At 38.3% G+C, this 19,165-nt stretch overlaps 2 protein-coding genes across 2 annotated transcripts; both read right to left on the bottom strand.

The window, feature by feature from the left end:
* Nucleotides 1-813: 813 nt before the first annotated feature.
* mat2aa (methionine adenosyltransferase 2Aa) lies at nt 814-10,222 on the bottom strand. The gene is made up of 9 exons (XM_079256528.1): nt 10,030-10,222; nt 8,403-8,480; nt 7,612-7,734; nt 6,881-6,993; nt 6,650-6,793; nt 5,634-5,852; nt 5,299-5,481; nt 4,047-4,180; nt 814-2,930 (listed from the first exon to the last, which is right to left on the bottom strand). The coding sequence occupies exons 1-9, from the start codon at nt 10,121-10,123 to the stop codon at nt 2,828-2,830; spliced, it is 1,191 nt and encodes a 396-aa protein (XP_079112654.1). The 5' UTR covers nt 10,124-10,222; the 3' UTR covers nt 814-2,827.
* Nucleotides 10,223-12,556: 2,334 nt separating this feature from the next.
* inpp5ja (inositol polyphosphate-5-phosphatase Ja) lies at nt 12,557-18,622 on the bottom strand (the record flags this gene model as incomplete). The annotated part of the gene is made up of 12 exons (XM_079256344.1): nt 12,557-13,039; nt 14,141-14,245; nt 14,324-14,389; nt 14,479-14,616; nt 14,698-14,908; nt 15,003-15,112; nt 15,286-15,397; nt 15,626-15,801; nt 16,206-16,318; nt 16,397-16,509; nt 16,670-16,777; nt 18,033-18,622. 12 exons carry the CDS (start codon nt 18,620-18,622, stop codon nt 12,557-12,559), a joined length of 2,325 nt encoding a protein of 774 aa, XP_079112470.1.
* Nucleotides 18,623-19,165: the final 543 nt, after the last annotated feature.

Here is a 19,165-nt window from a genome sequence, read left to right as displayed (position 1 = left end):
CAAGCGGCATATACTTCTAATAGCATCTTTTTTCTAAAAAACAAATACATAAATCTGATGCCATATTTTACATGCTATTTCTAACTTTGTTGTACATAATGTACCGTCTTCCCTGAGAAAAGAAATCCAATAAAAGGATTATCTGAATTTCAGCTGCGAAAGAATGCTCTAAAGTAAATAAAGCTTTACTGAAAGAAAAGGTTAAATTCTTCATATTCCACAGTTCCTCTGCATACATGACAAGATTTGCGTTTCCAGTCTTTACTTTGCATATTGTATATCCTGGTTTCATTATCTTCTTAGAAAATGTATTCTATAATCTTTCACGCAAGTCACAAAATCAAATGTGATACAGCTGTAATAAAATGATTCTAATAAATGAAGCGTTTGAGTTATTTTATGCCTATATGATTTAATGTGTATTTTACAGACTCAGTTGTAAAGATTTCAATCCCATTTGTGGAACCAAATTTCATTCAGTTTTTGAGGTTTTGGTTTCTGAAAGTGAATTTGAGTAATTGTGGTCTCTAAGAAAGGGGATTAAAAAAGAAAAATGCATTTTACATTTTGTGAATACATAACTTTTAGTTTAATGAGAAACACTGAAAAAAAGTGACATCCATAAAAATGACTTTAGTTTCTGTGACTGTTTACATTTTACCAGAAGAAGTGAGTGCATTTTCAAATGAGACCCACTTCTGCTTTCACATGCTCTTGTTGCCACATTTGATCATGGCTTTAATCACTGGTTGCTACAAGAAGTCAGGATCCAAACCTCTGAGATTCAACAGTCAAAAGCACAGCTGATTAGCACAAAGCAAGAGTGCAGTTTATTAACAGTTTGAAAAAGAAATTCTACAATTTAGACTCATCAGAATAAATTCCCAAGAAGGGAAATTTCACAACCTCAAGGTATCGGTGGAAAGATAGGGCCAAAAGGTAAGAAGTTGTGGATTTTGGGGCATTAGCAGACAGTGAGAAAAGGCACTTTTACACATTTAACACATACACTCACTGACAGACACTGTCAACAACAATACATAAGCTACTTGGTGATGGGTTGTTGGGGAGGTGAACTGAAGAAACGAATTAAAACACCTATTTAAATCACCCACAGCAGATCATGTAAACAGGCTGGTTTCTCTGTACAACACCAACCAATCATTTGTCTGAACTGTGGCTGAGACTTAAGATGCAAATGAAATGCTTAAAAAAAAAACCAAACAAAACAAAAACATGCCAAAGTGAGCAATATCACCAGATGATGTCAGTCTAGCTATAAGGCACCATGTGGCTCTTCTGTAGGGTGTTGCTGAAGGATACTCAAAGAACCACAAGGTGGAGCTGGAGGAATCAAAGTTTAAAACAAAAAGAAAAAGAAAGAACTAAAAAGGGAGAAAAAACCTCTTCATTTGAGTAATATCTCTGGGGACATAAAAACCAACTAGATACATGACGCATACACAGTTTAAAGTCACTTGCAGCACAAAGCTTCAACTAACTGCTGATTTTGGAGGGAAATAAAGTTGGAAAAGTAGGGACAGAAAAAAAAAATCTAAAGAAAAAAACCCATTCAGATATGATTGTCTGAATCTATCCAGAGTCTCTAAAGTAAACCTGTCCAGATGTTTGACTTGACTAATTTCTTGCAAGTAAAACAATAGCAACGGAGCTCAATAGGACATAAACAGCAATGATGGCAAACTGTGAGGGATCTTACTGCACCTGTCATGAGGAGGTACTCATGAGGAGGAGTAGTACTTGTACAAAAAAAAAAAAAAAAAAGGCTGTAATCTTGACATTCATGTGACAGAGACCACACTTAATACAGAATCTTCTGTCCTTTATATTTTCTGCAACTACACAGCATACAAGAGTACTACTACCACCTCTTACATTCACTATGCCACTGTGCAGCTTTCCCTTTTAATCACTACTCTCCTTCTTCGTCATGTCACATCTTAGACATACAGAATTGACAAGTAAAAACTTTCCTATGCTGATCAAAACCATTAGGTCCCTCAGTAGTCAAGCAAACAAACATCTACACAGAGTTGCTGAGTGGACAAAAAGGCAGCTCCTGGCCAGAAGTGACAACTTGGGTTTCTCTGTAACTACACCCAGGGTCACTCTCTGGAAAGGCTCCTTTATCTTGGTCAGAACACCGAAACATTTACATTTTTTAATGTGTCCAAATGACACACCTAAAAATAAATTACTAAAGTTATTTCATGGTGCAGCCCAACAGAACCACGAGGTCATTAGCAGCTTCTGACTTCTCTGTAAAACATCAGAAAGAACGAAATGGCCTGAAGGGACTGCAGAAATAAATAAAGGAAAAAAGTAGAAAAAGTAGTTTGAACCTTTTTAACCATCAAAAATAATAATAGTAAAAAGAAAGGAGTGTGATGTTTGTGCAATACTAAACAGGACACTAGTAGTAAGCCAACCTCTCATCACTTGTACAATCACACAGCAGTGAGTTTGTATCTTAAGAGTAGAAATGATTTTATGATTATTTAACTTGCAAAAGGGATCAGGGAATCTCTCATAAGTGTAATTTCAATCGTGACTGTCAATAATACTTGAAAAAAAGGGGAACGACGACTGGCAGCACTGCTCAAACCCGTATCACAGCAAATGAAAAAACTTGGCTTCTTTCTGAGGATCTTTACGGGTGGACGAGTGGTAACACAGCAGAGGCTGCTGGGATTTGGCTACATATGAGGAGGAATATGGAGGAAGGGTAGAGAAAGGGGAGAGGAAAGGTGGACAACACAGGAGTAAATCTGCAGGACATCTAGTATGCTAGCAAGAGAACAAGGTTTCAATATTTCAGCTTCTTGGGAACCTCCCATGGGAAGATATCGCGACCAAAGTGACCATATGCTGCCGTGCGCTGGTAGATGGGCTTCTTCAGGTCAAGATCCCTTAGACATAAAGACAATGTTACAAGAATATAATGCAGTTTCTGAAATGTGGACAATAATGATTTTATATCTATAGTATAATATACAGTGGCATGCAAAATAGCTGTAACTGGAGTAAACATCTTGGTTCATGTAAATAAAAAAGGTGAGGACAGTCGTTACCATAGAAACGCCCTCAACTTGGCAAATCTTCAAGTAGTTTGTTTAGATTTAAGGTGTCTTAAATTGTGAACCTGGCTTGAAAGCCATGAATTAAATATTCAACTACTCAATAGAACCTATTCTTCCTACTGTTACTGAAATCTTCCTATAAGCCCAAAGTAATGCATGTCAGGGTTGAACTGCTGGTGGTGCTGCCATAGCAGCCGCAACTGCACAACTCTTTCCTGATGAGTCATACAAGACCACGCTAATTAAAATCTTTGTTCAAATCTATGAGCTTTTGGGATCCAAACATTTGCATAGCTCTTCTATCCTTCTCTTTACCACTTTAAGGAGCATTTTTTTACTGTACTGCTTAAAATCCCATTCACACCTTGATGACAGCAAATTAAATGCTCCAACACAAAAAAATAATTTAAAAAATGTTCACACTTGTGGAACAGAATGGACTGAAAAAACATCCTCAAATCATTTTAACCAGCCCGTTCTAAATGATTGGATGGTGATACACTTATCTAACTATACTGCCATTTTCCCTTCCCCCTCAACCCCTCTTTGTGCATGAATTTCGTGCTCGAAGAGGCTTATAGCACTTGTAAAGGTGATCCAAGCTACATTACCTAGCATACTACATCAAAATACGATTAACCCTCAGGAACAAGTATTGAGTATTTCTGTGCTTCAGGCGGGATGTCTGGTGAAAAGGTGTTTAGACTGTTTAATTGTGTATTTCAACGTGTAGCTTGCTCTAACCTTTTATACAGGATCTCCTACCCCAACTTTAAATATAACAAACTTGTTCTGTTTGAACAAGCAGAAAATGCCATTTCATCTTAAACTTTTTGCCATTGCCATGTAGGTCATCATCTTCAACCCACTTACAGCTCATCAACAACTGAAATCTTGCCAAGGGGTGCTCATAGTTGTGAATACCAATATAGTCACACAGCATACCTCACAATGACTCCAGGGCGGAGGTCGAAGTTTTTCCTCACAATATCCAACAGTTCCCTTTCACTCTTCTGGGAGGTCCCATAGTGGAAGATGGACACAGAGAGAGGATGGGAAACTCCAATGGCATAGGAAACCTAAAACAATTGTCAAAAAGATATAAACAAAAATATCAAATAAATAATGAAAAGTTAAGCCAGATATTAAAACAACAACAAGGAAAAAAAAGTATCACTATGTCCTTCAAAGAAGTTTGACATTTATGTCAGGCAGTGATATTTGTGGAATTGGGGTTTACAGCGATGACTTAAAGATTAAAGAGACAAATAATGTCTCAGGTCAGGACTGTTACAGTGCACAGAAAATCTGTCCTCTACTGTCAGTAAACACCAGACATATCTCAAGGTCATCTTCAAAATGACAGTTCAGTTTTTGCTGGTTAGAATTGCTGGGTTGACATAGCAGAAGAGATCCAGCATGACATACAAATTTTTATCTACAAGTTGACAGATCAGGATTTCAAAGAAACTCTTAAATTATTACAATAATGCTGGGAGCAACTGGGGATGAATTTACATTGTGCAATCTCCTAAATGTCAAAGAAGACAAAGAGCATGTTCTGGTCACACTCATGACCTAATGTGCTGCTTTTTTTCTTGGAAACTTCAGACTGTATTGGTGAAAACTGCCACTGAATCTCTTCGTCAAAGACATAGGTCCTCTTCTTTTCTCTACTAATGATCCTCAATATGAAATACAGGTCAGAAAGCTGGAAGTCCATTATCCACGAGCAGCAGTGTATGAAGAATGCTTTTTGTTCAGCATGGGAACAATCTCTGAATTAAATCTATAGACTTTTTTTTTTTTTTTTTAGAAATGCGCAAAAAATGAGAGTTTAACATTTTCAGCTTATCTTTTTTTTTTTTGTCTTTGCCTTATTTGAACTTTTTTCATTTTGATGTTTTACACAGCAATTAGTCAGACTAGTATATCAGCAGATAAGCTGCAGCGTCCTGTGAAGTGCACATCTTCACTACACACTGTCCTGTGACTCAACACATCAAGGCAAACAAACATAGGACACTCAGACCTTCAATGTATCCTTCTAGAAAACACAAGTAAAGAATTAGAGAAGATGAACTGATGCTGATGGTACTAAAGGTTCATAATTTTTCTTTTTCATAATGATAATCTCCTGTAGTTAAATTATAAAAATTCGTAACAACCAGAGTAACATATAGAGGTAAATTCTCACCTGGACCAAGACACGCCTGCAGAGCCCAGCTTTAACTAGAGATTTGGCCACCCAACGGGCAGCGTAGGCTGCAGAGCGGTCTACCTTTGTGTAGTCCTTTCCAGAAAAAGCTCCACCTCCATGGGCTCCCCAACCTCCATAAGTATCAACAATGATTTTGCGTCCAGTCAAACCAGCATCACTCTGAGGGAAGGATTGCATACTTTTAGGGAAAAAAAACTACTTAATTTTGACTGACAACTAAAACTGAACTATGGAAATACTTGACAAGACAGACTGCGTGGTTTGTGGGAGAAATAAAGAGATACAGATTTATACAAGTGACGGTCTCTCACCTGTGGACCTCCAATGACAAAACGGCCACTGGGCTGAAGGTGATAGATGGTGTCATCATCCAGGTAACCAGGGGGAACAACAGCTTTCACCACCTGTTCCTTCAGAGAGTGACGCATCTCATCCACACTTACACACTCATCATGCTGAACAGAGATCACAATTGTGTGGACACGCAACGGGACCACAGCTCCTCGATCCTGCCTGTACTGAACAGTCACCTGAAAGAACAAGACAAAAAGAAAACTTCAATACAATTTCATATGTTAGTGTAAAACAGCCCTTATGTGAATAAACAGGCACATCACTGCAACTTACACTTAAAGCTATTTTTCTTATGCAAGTTTTACAATTAGGAGGCAAATAATCTAACATCATTGATAGTTACTCAAGCATTTCTTTAGCCATATTAATTCCATCAGAAGCTTTTAATGACAATCCCTTCATGCCTCAATTCATCTACAATTATATAAAAACATTTTTTTTTAAAATGAAAAAGACCAGAATAGAATAAAATTACATAAAAAAATTTTATAAGAATGAATAAAAGAAAAGATAGAAAATAACTAACTTGTGTAGAAAAACAAACATAGTGGTTAATTAAGCAAAATAAATTGAAATATTTCATAAATGAAAAGAAATACAATAAAGGCCATAAGTGGTTTAATGCATATTTGTTACAACAGGTGTAAATGAAAAATAAATGTGATTAAAAATATCTTGATATCCTCCTTATAGTTCAACTTAATAAGTAGGAAATAAGTTCATATGAGTCCAACACTGCCTTTGTCGTATTATTGCTTTTACAACAGTCATCATCATCATCATCACAACCACCATCATAATAATCATACAAACAGTAAATATCCAGAGTATTTGTAAGGACATAAATAATCAATGCTTCATTATTTTATGGTTATATGTCTATACATAAATACCACTGTTCTTTGTAATGAAAATGGGTTGTGTAAAAGTAAAAAAAAGAAAAAGAAAAAGAAAAAAAAAGTGCTTGTAAAACCTGAGTTTTGGAATCAGGTCGAAGCCATGGCAGTGTTCCATCTCGGCGCATTTCAGCCATCTTGGCATTAAGCTTGTGAGCCAAGATAATAGTGAGGGGCATACATTCATCAGTCTCATCTGTAGCGTATCCAAACATCAGGCCCTAAGGTGAAGTCAAGAATCACAGCATTGAAGGAAGTCAAACTAACAACACATTATGTTAACTCTGTATTTCTGGCCAAACACAAACCTGGTCTCCGGCTCCCACATCCTCTTCTTTGCGGTCCAGGTAAACACCTTGAGCAATGTCAGGAGACTGTTGCTCCAGGGCCACCAACACATTGCAGGTCTTATAGTCAAAGCCTGTACAACAACGCAATGAACATCAGAAAATCCTAGTCACTCCATATCATGTTACTAAAGACCAAAGCAGGTTTTCATCTAAACAAAGTTTATTTTTGCCTTTTCAAACAACACTATTGTGTTTGCATCCGTAATGAGGTTAAGGCAGGCATGTATACTGCTTTTGGTGCTTGAAGTAAGCAGGGCATCTGGCTTATGTTCTAGATGATAAGCCATTTAAATAGTGTGCAGACCATCTATCCTGCACACCAGCAGAACCTCTGACATTTAGCTCGAGGGGCAGCAGATGCACTGAAGGATGTCTAACTGCTTTTAGCTACTAGCTACTGCAGTGTTTAATCATATCAAACAGTCATGTACTTTTTCTCTTTCCACTCTTTGCAAGTCATCAAAAAGCAGAACAAGCCATTTTAAATCAAATACCATGATAATGGCATCCTGCCATTTCTCCCATACCCACAAGCTATCATTTTTGTACAGTCACAGCTAAAAACTGCCGTGTTTGAAATGGAGATGAATAATTGAGCAGCACAACAATATTCAGGTCCCCCAACAACACTGTATGTTGGTGCTATGTAGAAACTACAAGACGCTTTAAACAACACAAAGTCACTTTACCTTTGGAGGAATCATCATAGCCAATATCCTTGATTGCATCACGGACAATCTTCTGATAGTCAACACTGGCTCTCGAGGTGATCTCACCCGCAAGCAGGATCATCCCGGTCTTAGCTACAGTCTCTGAGGACAAATGAACATTTAGTGTAAGTGATGAGAACAAGCTTATTTCTAATACATGCTTAAGTAAGATGCTAACTCTACTCTAACTATTGTTTAACGTCATTATAATGACATCTGAAAGAGATTTTGCTGCTGCTATAGCAGAATCTTAAGTCAAAGATGCATAGCTTATGTTGCACTTTGTTGTTCCTAACGTCTATCAGAAGAGTCAAAAACTTGGTGAATAAAAACTTTCTGTTTCAAAGAGTATGGAATAGAGGCAAAGCTCACAAGTACAGGCAAAATGCAACCAATCTGCAGTTAATGCACACAGCTCATTGAAAATTTGCTTTGAAAAAGCTGAAAGCTTCTAAAGCTTTCATCATCTATATCCATGGTTTATTAAGGACAGAAGGAAATTGTAATTTCATGCAACCAAAAAGCATTCAAAAACACACAAAGATGCCTTTTAACTTTGTTTAAAGTGTAGGTACACTCCCTCCTTTTGGTTAAAATGGAGTCTAATTTCTGACTAAGAATTACCAGATACAATTCCTCAATAAAAGGAACATGAGTGATAAAGAAAATCCCACTCCATTTTTTCCACAGTCTGAGATTGTTTAAGCCTGTTTTAAAACGGCAGCTTAATGGACAGCTTTCACAGCCTGGTTTGCTGTCTGAATACTTACCACATGCTACTTTGGCATCGGGGTCTTGTCTCAGGTGTGAGTCCAACACAGCATCGCTGATTTGGTCACAAATCTTATCTGTGCAATAAAAGTGACATTTGTTTGATCATCCAGGAATAAATATCATTTCCACATAAGACTAATTAAAGCATATCTTTATTATACAAACTCCACTTGAAAAATTTAATTTCAGGTACCAAATTATTGCTTTCACTTTAATAACACGGCTTTTCCATGATTGTCTACTCTGTTCAATGAATAAGAAAACAAATGGACTCAAGGGAAATCCAGGACAGGCCTTTTCTGGTATTGCTGTGGCAGGGGTCACTTTAACCAGAGAGATTTCAAGGTCTTTGCCCGTTACCAAAATTAGGAAAGCCTCTGACTTTTTAAAATTTTTTTATTTCACAGTTATACATTTACTTATAATAAACAGCATTCTTACAGGTTTGGGTGCATTACAACTATGCTGTAATAACAGGGCACAGTATAATAAAATAGAAGCCTCTACTGTCCACCAAATAAAGGGTCTGGATGTGGTTGCTTTATACCCATAGATAGACAGTAGCCCCTGTAGTACCTATATTTAGGAGCAGTGGTAAGCCTATTATCTGTTGCTGTAGAGCAGTCCCTCTGTGAAAGACTGAGCCTGCTGTACATTGGATATCTAACTATTGCATGTTGTTAAAAATGTATGAGACAAATTGAATGGCTTAAACCATTTTAATTAATCGTCCTAGACAGGTGTCTGTGACCATTTAGGAAACATTTTAGTCTGGTTTTGCCAACATTTTGTCAAAACACCACAAATGATGTACTATGTTTTTAACCTGAATGTTTGATGGGTTTTTAAAAAAAAATATATCTATCAATAATTTGTGTTTATTATGTAACGCCCTTTGAGCTGCTTTTGTATGAAAAGTGCTGTATAAATAAAGTTTGATTTGATGACAGATGGGTTGATTATTCAAACTTGGATAAGAATCAACATTTGTGAACGCAGTATAACGAGCTAATTATCTCTCCATACTTAAAAAATGAAATACACACTTTATATTCAAAACGACCTACAACATCATAAAGCATGGTTGTAGGAAGTCGGGGTGGAGCTGTGTGATTGACAGGCACCATCAGTCCTCACAGGTGTTAGCCCCATCAGCGAGCAGTTAGAGAGAAACACATGCCAAGCCCCCAAACTGTAGCTCCATATGTCTACGATGTAGAAGCCCATACTACTGAAAGACAGATGTTCACCTACACCAGACAACTCCTGTCTCAATAGCAACTCTTAATCTTAGCCTTCTGGTAGTTTTAATGAGGGCACTGGTCAGTTTGTCACGTATCTAATGCTATTAGTAGATCAATCCCTGGCTATGTCAAGTTTTACGTGACCATTCCTTTGGCATTTTTAATTTCTCTCTAAATAACCAACTTAAATACAATAAAAACACAAACTCAATTATTTGTAATTCTGACAACCTCATGGTTACGGATAAATAATGCAGGCCAGCTGTCAGACAGGGAAATAGAAACAAGCCACATGACCTTGTTTAAGAGGCTAATATGACGCTAAGCTAAATATTAGTGTTGGGTCCCCAAAGACAGGTAGAAATAGATTAAAACTCACCGGGATGTCCTTCTCCGACCGACTCAGAAGTAAAAAGGAAGCAGTCTTCATCATTAGGCGAGTCGTTATGGAAACCGTTCAGATGTCCGTTCATTTTAGCCACCACGCGCAGTTAGCTAACGAGCTAGCTGATAGCCGCTTACAGAAGTCGGGGACAGTTTTTAAAAAAAACAAAAAAAAAAACAAGTTTTGACAAGCGTTTTCCTGCTTTCGTGCACATACAGTTACCACCGTTACTTGACTTTAAACCCACTGGTTAAACCTCAATGGAGCTAGGCAGTTATATTTATTTGTCTGTAATACTGCAGCCCAAACCCCCTCAACTACTCAGCTCATGCAGCCAATTGTTACAGAGCGCTGATCATGTGACGTTCATGGGCGTGTTTTTCCCATGGACTGCATGGTCTATGGTTTTTCCTAAATGTTTTCCCCCTATGCTTTTCCCCCAAGCGCAACAAAAATGTCCTTGAGACGAAATGGCACAAATTACGACTTTTAAATAAATCAAACTACATATTATATAATAACAGGTTAAGGTGATGAAACGTTTAGGGTTCGTTCTACAGTAAACGATATTGCATATAATGTCATGTTTCTAAGAATTAAAGTGTTAAGATTTTTTAGAGGTCTAAAGACTGCAAAGAAGATTAATTAAATTCATTCTAAGAAATAGCATTTACAGAAAAAGATTAGAAAAAAGGGAGTATATTCTATATTTAAAATACATTTTAATGCCTTGAGACATGTACATTAGTCTACTTGAGACCACTTATGCCAAAGATGGGAAGACATTGTTCCAGTCCCTAAAGATAAAAAAAACAAAACAAAAACCCATTAAACTATTCTCCATATTTTTTCAATTCTAAAATGGTCAAAATAGTAGTTATTTTTTAAATATCCGTTAATTACATTTGTAATTTATTTGCATATTCTGAGAACCTTAAAACATACCAAGCAGAATATGTAGGCTATAGGCCTACATAGTGCATTCTTTCATCTGATGACTCCACTGACTTATGCTTGAACTCTCAAAAGGCCCTAAAACTTATGTTGCAAACCACAGATGAAATCTATTACTTAAAGATCATTCTCCACAGCTTCTTTTTGCCTCATCCGCTTGTATATGTCTTTGTTTATTACTTGTAATCCAAAGAGTAATTTTCTTAATTAAAAAAATCAGGACAAACCGAAAGCTGTGTATTTGTATTCAACCCTAAAATGTGCATGCATGAAAACACAGATATATGTTTTCATGTCTTATGAGAAAAATCTTTAACATATAATTGATATTATGTTGGATAATCAATCGCTGAATGTTTTTTTTAAAAAATTTTCTAAACATAAATTTATTTTCTGTAATATTGTGTAAATTGAAGTCAGATAACTAAGTCATTTATGCACATGTTGGTGTACCTGGCTACTGCTGAATTGACCCACTTTAAAGGATTTTAGTTGTCAGGAGAATGATTAATTAGCTAATTTCTTTTTCTTTTTTTTCTCATCTTTCTTTCTTTCTTTTTTCTTTTTTTTATCTTTGGTCACTCTACATCACGAGGCTGGCGTTCAAGTCAAATTATTGGACCTAAACAGGGTTGCAGTGACAAAAAATCAATATGTATTTGGTCAACACATTTGTGAACATGCTCAAATTAAGACTTCTTTTAATGTAAATTATAAAAAAAAAAAACAGTAGTTGGTTCAGTCACACTGTATGTTTTCATTTTATTTGCACTCCCACAGAAACAACACTGTGTCATTGAAGCAAACAGTAATGTTAGCATCCACTCACTGAGCTCTATAGAACAGGGGCTGTATTCACAAAGCTGTTAAGAAGAATAAGAACAGTGGTTTCGGATTACTGTTCAAGTTCAAGGGGTCATGTGTAATTTGTTAGACTGAGTTAATCGAATGCTTAATCTCTGCTCCTGGACACTTAAAATTATTCTTTTGAATACAGTCCAAGTCTTATAGAGTTAAAATCATCAGTTCCAAAATGTATATTTGACATGTTTATGTTAAACACAAAGGCTATACCCCCCCCCCCCCCCCCCCCCCCCCCTCCATACAACCACCACTACACACACACACACACACACACACACACACATCTTCTTTCAGTTGTGAACTATAATACCATCAATACTTTTTGTCAAAGGTCCATATTTTGATACAAGAGTGTATACGTGGATCCTTATTGCTGTCAATAACAAGAGCTTGCATCCACCATCAATTTACTCAGACTTTGGTTTCACACTCAGTGTGATTGTTTACTTGTGATAGAGATTAAGAGTCTATGAAAGCACTTCAAGAGTCTGGACACATTCTTGACTGAGATACACGTACAGTACAGTAGTTCATGAGATGATGGTCAATTCACAAACAGGTAACTGTAGGGCTACAATGTGGAACGTTTGCAAACTACATAAGAGTCATTAGTGCTGCTTCTATGAGCACAGTGACAGTGTGGGTCAGATCAGACCCTAAATGTATGGATATTGCCATTGTTCCCTATGTGCGGTACCTCATTTTAACTCTTGATGTTCTTCACTGTGTTTGTTTCCTCTGGCTTCCCTATGTGTTTGACCCCTGTTGGGCTAACCTGAGCTGGACTGTGTTCACCTAAGATGGCTACAATCAGGGCCTCTGGAGCTGTCACGCCACTACCCGGAGACACTGGGCTACGAGGACTGAGGGGGCTGATAGGAGATGGCATGGTGTCAGGGGAGACGAGTCGCTCCTTCTTAGCAGCTGAGCAGGGTGAGCGGCTTCGTGCGGGGTTCTCTTTGGAGCGAGGACATAGGCTAAGGCCCTGCAGGGAGGGGAGGGGGTTGGTAGAAAGAGCTGGAACAGCGGGGCTGCGGCTGCGACGGTGACGATGGTGCCGTTTGCCAGTTTTAGGACTGGGACTACGGGAGTTGGGAGCCAGCAGAACCAAAGTGCTGTCATCTTCTGAGCTAACATCAGAGCTGTCGGTGCGGCACACAGTCGGGCTGTGAGCTGGTACTTTGATCTAGCAGGATGGAGTGGATGATTACAGAGAAGATTACAACTGAAAGTAACAATACAACAACATAGAAATACTCCAGAACAACCAAAGTGAAAACATTTTAAAAGCCATTTGTAGCGTGTGCTTAAATAAAATTAATTTTCTAAAATAATATTGCACGCCAGATATATTGTTTATGTTACTGCAGCACATTTCAAATATATGTGGCATTCTGTCAGGCATAAACAAAAGCATAAATACATTTTACCTGCAAATAATTTTAATTATCTAATATCTGAAAATTATTTGCAAATCTTATCACATTTTAAACTCTGAAATGTGATATTGTTGTACTGCTCCTTCCCTTCTTTAATCCATGGAGGACTGAGTCTATCATTTTCAAATAGAAACTAATTGTTACTGTTTTTAACTGTGTTTCAGTCCATCTTAAATGTAAGAGCCGAAGAATGCTGTAGCTTCTCTCATCTTGTTCATGTGTTTACTTTTCTTTGGAGCTTAGGAATTAAAATTGGATTTTTGGTTGTAGCACAAACTATGTTGATTGGTTACCGATCATATTCTGGCCATTTTGCGATTCAGCCATTCACTACTGTTTTCAGGTGTAGTCTCTTAAAGAAGTCTGTCTTTGATATATATCACGTAACATAAATGAAGAAATTGTAGAATTATTGCAAATTGCAAGTGGAAAGAATTACTCTTAAAATCTCTATCTTTATAGGGTGCTCTGCCAACAAACTGAATAAGTTGAGAGATGTATAACCATATAATCTCATTTTCAAAATTGACCAGTAATTTAAATTCATAACTACTTTTGCAACCATCTAACCTTTATTTTTTCCTCAAAAAAAAATCCAATTATGTTATTTATCATAGAGGTAAATTTTACATTTGTTGCTGTTTTATTAGAACAGCAAAGAACTCTGACTATCTTATGTTAGAGACCAGTGCTTTAAATGAGATGCCCAGCATACAAACAGGAGGTTCTTTGAAAAAGGTTTTGTACACTTAACACTTAATATGCATTGTTTTAATATCCAGCACTGAAAAGATTAAAAAAAAACACCCAGAAATAACAGTCACATTTTGTTCTCTGAGCTGTGTTACCTCAATTGGTGCTGACAATCCAACAATACTGTTCATATTATTACTGTAGTAACCCAGGATGTATTTACAATCGTCTCTTGGCAAATCCTCCCCCGAGAATGTCACCTGGTGAGAGGAAGATAAGTAAACTGTAAAATCAGCTGTCCATCAAAGTATTTGTATGAATATGAGAATTGGACACACCTGAGTTGCATTCTCTCCTTTAGCCCACACATATGCTTGGTAATCTTTGTGATGCCTGAATCCGACCTGCTCACAAACAAATCAGAACTTCATCTTCATACCTGATAGAGTGAAACTATGAGCTTTTTTTTTAAGGAGTTGATTTAACAACTAACCTTGTAAATGGCAACCCAGTCCCACGAGCTGCGCTGATATGTCGCTGCAACACTAAATCTGACTGTTGCATCTGAGACTTTGCACCACTCCCTGTTCATATGCAGCTCCACGAGAGGCATTTCCACCCTAAATGGGAACTAAAACACAGAACCTGAGTAAAAACTGGATGAAATAATGAGGGAAAATAACTGTGAAGACATAAAGTGATCTTTTCTTACATCCAGTGAAAACAGTGCAGAAACTGGTTTGTGGTCACTGATGGTGAAGCCCATGTGACTCCTGTACACATGCTGTGTAACTTTAGTGGCTCCACCTAACCATGAAGTCAGACCCCGCTGCAATGCTGCATTGTGGGTAGGAACTGGGGAACCAGTGCGGCGAAGGCGCCAGAGGATACGATCCGTCCAAGCAGGTTTCCTCTTTTTCGCACTAAAATAAAACAAAACAAAGAAATAAAAATGGTTATTGCATTAATCAACCACTTTTTAAAGAATAAGTTTGTGATGAAGGTGACTGCACAAACCTGGTGTCATATGTGTGAGTGCCCACATCAAACTTGTAAGTAGGTGGGAAATTGAGTTGTCCTTCCATGAAGCCCTCCAGAATGGACTCTGTGATTTTAGCCATGTTGAGCTGTTTAATAGACAATGTGGAAAGAACAGAACAAGTCTGGAAGAGTCTGACTGAACAACTACTTGGTCCTACAGCTCCCTCTGGTGGTTGCTGATCAACGGACAAAAAGGCAGTGTGAAAGCCTTTGCAGAAAAATCAATGTCTCATTTTGAAAAATGCTGAAGGTGCCTCACCTGATCCCGCTCCCACAGAAGAGGCAGCTTATTGCTGTCGATGGCGCATTTCACAACGTGGATGTCGTAATCCTCAATTCGGAAATTTAAATCCCCAAACCAAAACACGACACTGCAGACACAATGGAAGGTTTTTTTTTTTTATTTACTTGAGAAAGAAATACAAGATCATTTTAAAAAAAAGTGTGGGACAGAAAGTTGTTTGTCTGTAGTATAGTAAATTAAACAAACAAAAAATGAAAGAAATCCTTATTTTGTCTAACTGAAAGAAGCTGAGCACTTCTCAATGTGTCTGAAAACCTCATGTAATGTGGCTTGTTTATTAAGGTAAATCACCCACTCATGGTCCAGTACACCAGTAGCGGTCCCGCCTTCAAACTGCTGTTGCTGAAGGATGCTTTCAAAGTCCTCCATCCGCTGCTCCAGGTTCCTCATGTGAGCGGGCAGGTGACAGTTGAGAAAGCACACCGGGTGGCCAAACACTGTCATCCTCGCGCTAACACCACCTTTATTCCCCTTAGGTGGAAAGGAAAGGACACGCAGTAAAGTTACAAATGAATCTCTTCACAAGGGAGTTGTTATAATGAGATAAACCAGATCTGTGCTCTGGGACAAGGTGTTTTTCAGACACTGAGCTTCAGAACCAGAAAGCCAGACAGCCTGCTGCTGCACTGACCTCAAAGAGAAGGAGACTGCACCACCAGCATCCAGGGGGTTGATGCTGACATCAACATGCACGGGAAGGTCACAGACTGACATATGCACCCATGTGTGTGCACCTCCCGCCAGGAGGGAGACCACACACTACCTCTGTGCACCTCATCGCACCAGTCCTCACTGCCACTAACCCATCATAAATTTTGCAACATCATTATTTTCAGCTGGTTTCAGAGCTGCACCTTTTAATGCCTAACACGTACCCAATATCCCCCGAGTCCTGTGCGTGTACTCTGTGTCTGCACACCTCTGAGGAATGGAAGATGGGAGAATTTTGAGAAAACCAGCAGCAGCACGCCCTGCATTCGCTGGGATGCTACCTAAAGAGATGAGAAAGATGGAGACGTGACACACTGACAACAGTTTAAAGTGGTATCAAGGAGAATAAATGTACTGACCAAAACATATCCAAAGGGACTGAGTGTGTCCATGCAAAGCTCACTCCACTGGTCTGAAAAAAGGACATCCTTCAACCTCTTGTTTATCATGGAGTTGACTTCCTGGAGTCTGGATGGTGACAGAAAGCAGAGAAAAGTCACCAACACATGAAAAATGAACTTTAATTAAAAGGACAGTAACCATGGGGGTGGGGAAATCACAGATGACTGAGTGGGCACACACGGCTGTCTTTCTGGCGCTGCTGAGCTGGGCAGAAATACTTGCTTACCCGATGATGAACATGTCAATGTTCCCATCTGAAACATTTGGTCCAAACAGTGATGTGATGTCATCTGGTGGGACAGCTGATCCCACATTCCATGTGACAATGTACACCCTTACAAAAGGATAAGAACGGAGACAGAGTGCTGCATTAGATTTAAATTCTATAGAGTAGGTTAAAAGAGGACATAATCCATGCTGTAATCCTCAAGGGAAAAGCTCCCATCAGAGTTTCTGTATATGGAATAAAGATAAGCACAATTAAGCATATAAGTGTACCTCGCTGATGACTAAGTATTATGTCTTTGTGTGTGAATGTGTGTGTGAGTGTGCAAGCAAACCAAAAGAATTAAAGTGAGGGAGATAACTATTGTCTGACCTTAAATTTTCAGCAAGCCATATGTTCCTATTAAAACATCTTATTAAACTTGCACTTAACCATTAGTCCCATTATAATTACATCGATTTTTCTCAATTGATCATTTAAGTGTTTCCATAAAATGCCAAGAAATTTTGAACAATGTTCATAAGTACTGCACATGAAAAGATATTGCTTTTATTTTCATCGAAGATAGTTATAAATACATAAAAAAAAGGAAACTAAACTCGACATGTAAGCTGCTAATAAAACACCTTCTCTACTTCAAAACTGATGTTAAGATATGTTTCTAATTTCCCTTTAAGCTTTTTCTTAATTCAATCTAATTTATTTTCCATTTTTACTTTATTTCATATTATTTTTACTTATCAGGTAAACAAATTAGTGCCAGACAAATCTGCTCTCTATGGACTGATCATTTGATGAGCCTAACAATTCATGTCTTTATCTGTATGTGGAAATATTGATTTTTCACGGATGTGACACCACTCTGATGCTGTCAATAAAAATGAAGCAGTCAAGAAATGAATGAAAGATCCTTCTAAGAGCATAGAGTTATATATTCTTTTTTGTTTTTAATTATTGCAATCCCAGAAATAGATTTAGGCAATGTGTCGAAGTGTGACAGTGGGACAGGCATGCTTCTTAATTCTTAAGAGAACCATTGTATGTTTTATTGTTCATATAAACACACTTAACAAACTTGACAAGAGTTTGTACAAGAGACTTTGGTTTATAAAAGAGGGACACAACACAAGTTCCTTCTGGGAAATCTGCCAGCAAAACGTGACTGTGTCACTCCGTCAGCTTCATAAAGCTCTTAGAGAAATTTGCTGCTGTGATTCATGTGACATGGTCAGGCATACATCAGTTTCCTTATGGACTCCAGGACAGCTTCTGCTACAACATTCATAAAGATTAAATTCTCCTGGAAATGACTCGGCCTAAATGATGCAAAATGTTTAAAGTAGAGGCTTGTTATTTTTCTCACCTGAAGTCTTTGTTGTCCTCTCCTGGTCTCTCGGGCTGCGCCTGGCTCTGTGTTGGGCTCCCAGGTGAAAGGATCCTCTGTGACTGAGGACTTAGGCTGGCTTTTGAGCCAACACTGGTGGGAAGGTTAGAGTTGGGTTTGGGCAGAGGCAGGCAGGGAGAGGGGTTCAGGTAAGCTTGAGGGCTTGATGACTCTGATTGGGAACGTGAGTGGGCGTTTGGACTTGTGGGTCCTGGAATGAACACAGGGATCAAATCTATTTCCTTTGAAGACTCCACTGGGATTCTGGTTGACTTTGGAGCAGCTTTTGTTCCAAGAGCAGTCGGTCTTGGCCGGCTTATGCTTGCCAGTGGAATGGATGAAGTCTTTTCCGGCCCTGACTGCATTTGATCTGTCACTTTTGTAGGGACCTGCATGGGGCTCAGTCCACAGTGTTTCTTGAGGCCATCTGATGGGCTGATAAGAAGCGGTTCCTTGACTGCAAGCCGAGGAGGTAAAGCTGAACTGGCTTCGATTAATGCACAGGATCCAGGCTGCATGTTAGGACCACAGCGGCTTGGACTGATTTCTTCCTGCGGCAGGCGATCCATCAGCCTGTAATAGTTTTTATATAAATAACACAAAATTTTTCATAATAGCTAACAAAATCATGCTTCTTGTAGATAACATAAAGCACAACATCAATCACAATTTTCTTCAATGTACTTCTGAGAATTCCAAAAATGCATCCGGTGAAAGATGAGCAAATGCATCACATTACATTAAGTACCTGTCTATATCATGCTCCAAAGGCGTCATGAGGAAGCAAATGAACTGAACTGACATTAGGCCTGCGTCCTGAATTCCATCTAAGTTGCCTATAGCAACATTTATCAACCCATAACATTTTTACCTAACAAATAAAGATAATTTGGATAATTTTGTATAGATTGTTCTTTTGGAGATGCACAAACAGTCCAGATGGATGCATGCAGTGATGCACAGCTGAGCTACTGACAATAAAGTGCATCAGATATTGTCAACAGATACTGTAGGTCACAAGGAAGAGGATGCCTGACATCAAAGGAGGACTGTAACTCCATTTTGCTTATGTGCCCTCCTGGACAGAAATCATACACCTCTCCTTTAATAAT

Source organism: Telmatherina bonti (genome assembly GCF_933228915.1).
Source record: "Telmatherina bonti genome assembly, chromosome: 17".
In the NCBI taxonomy this organism is placed as follows: Eukaryota; Metazoa; Chordata; class Actinopteri; order Atheriniformes; family Telmatherinidae; genus Telmatherina; species Telmatherina bonti.
Note: the sequence above shows the minus strand (reverse complement) of the source record. Positions and strands in the feature narration are given on the sequence as shown.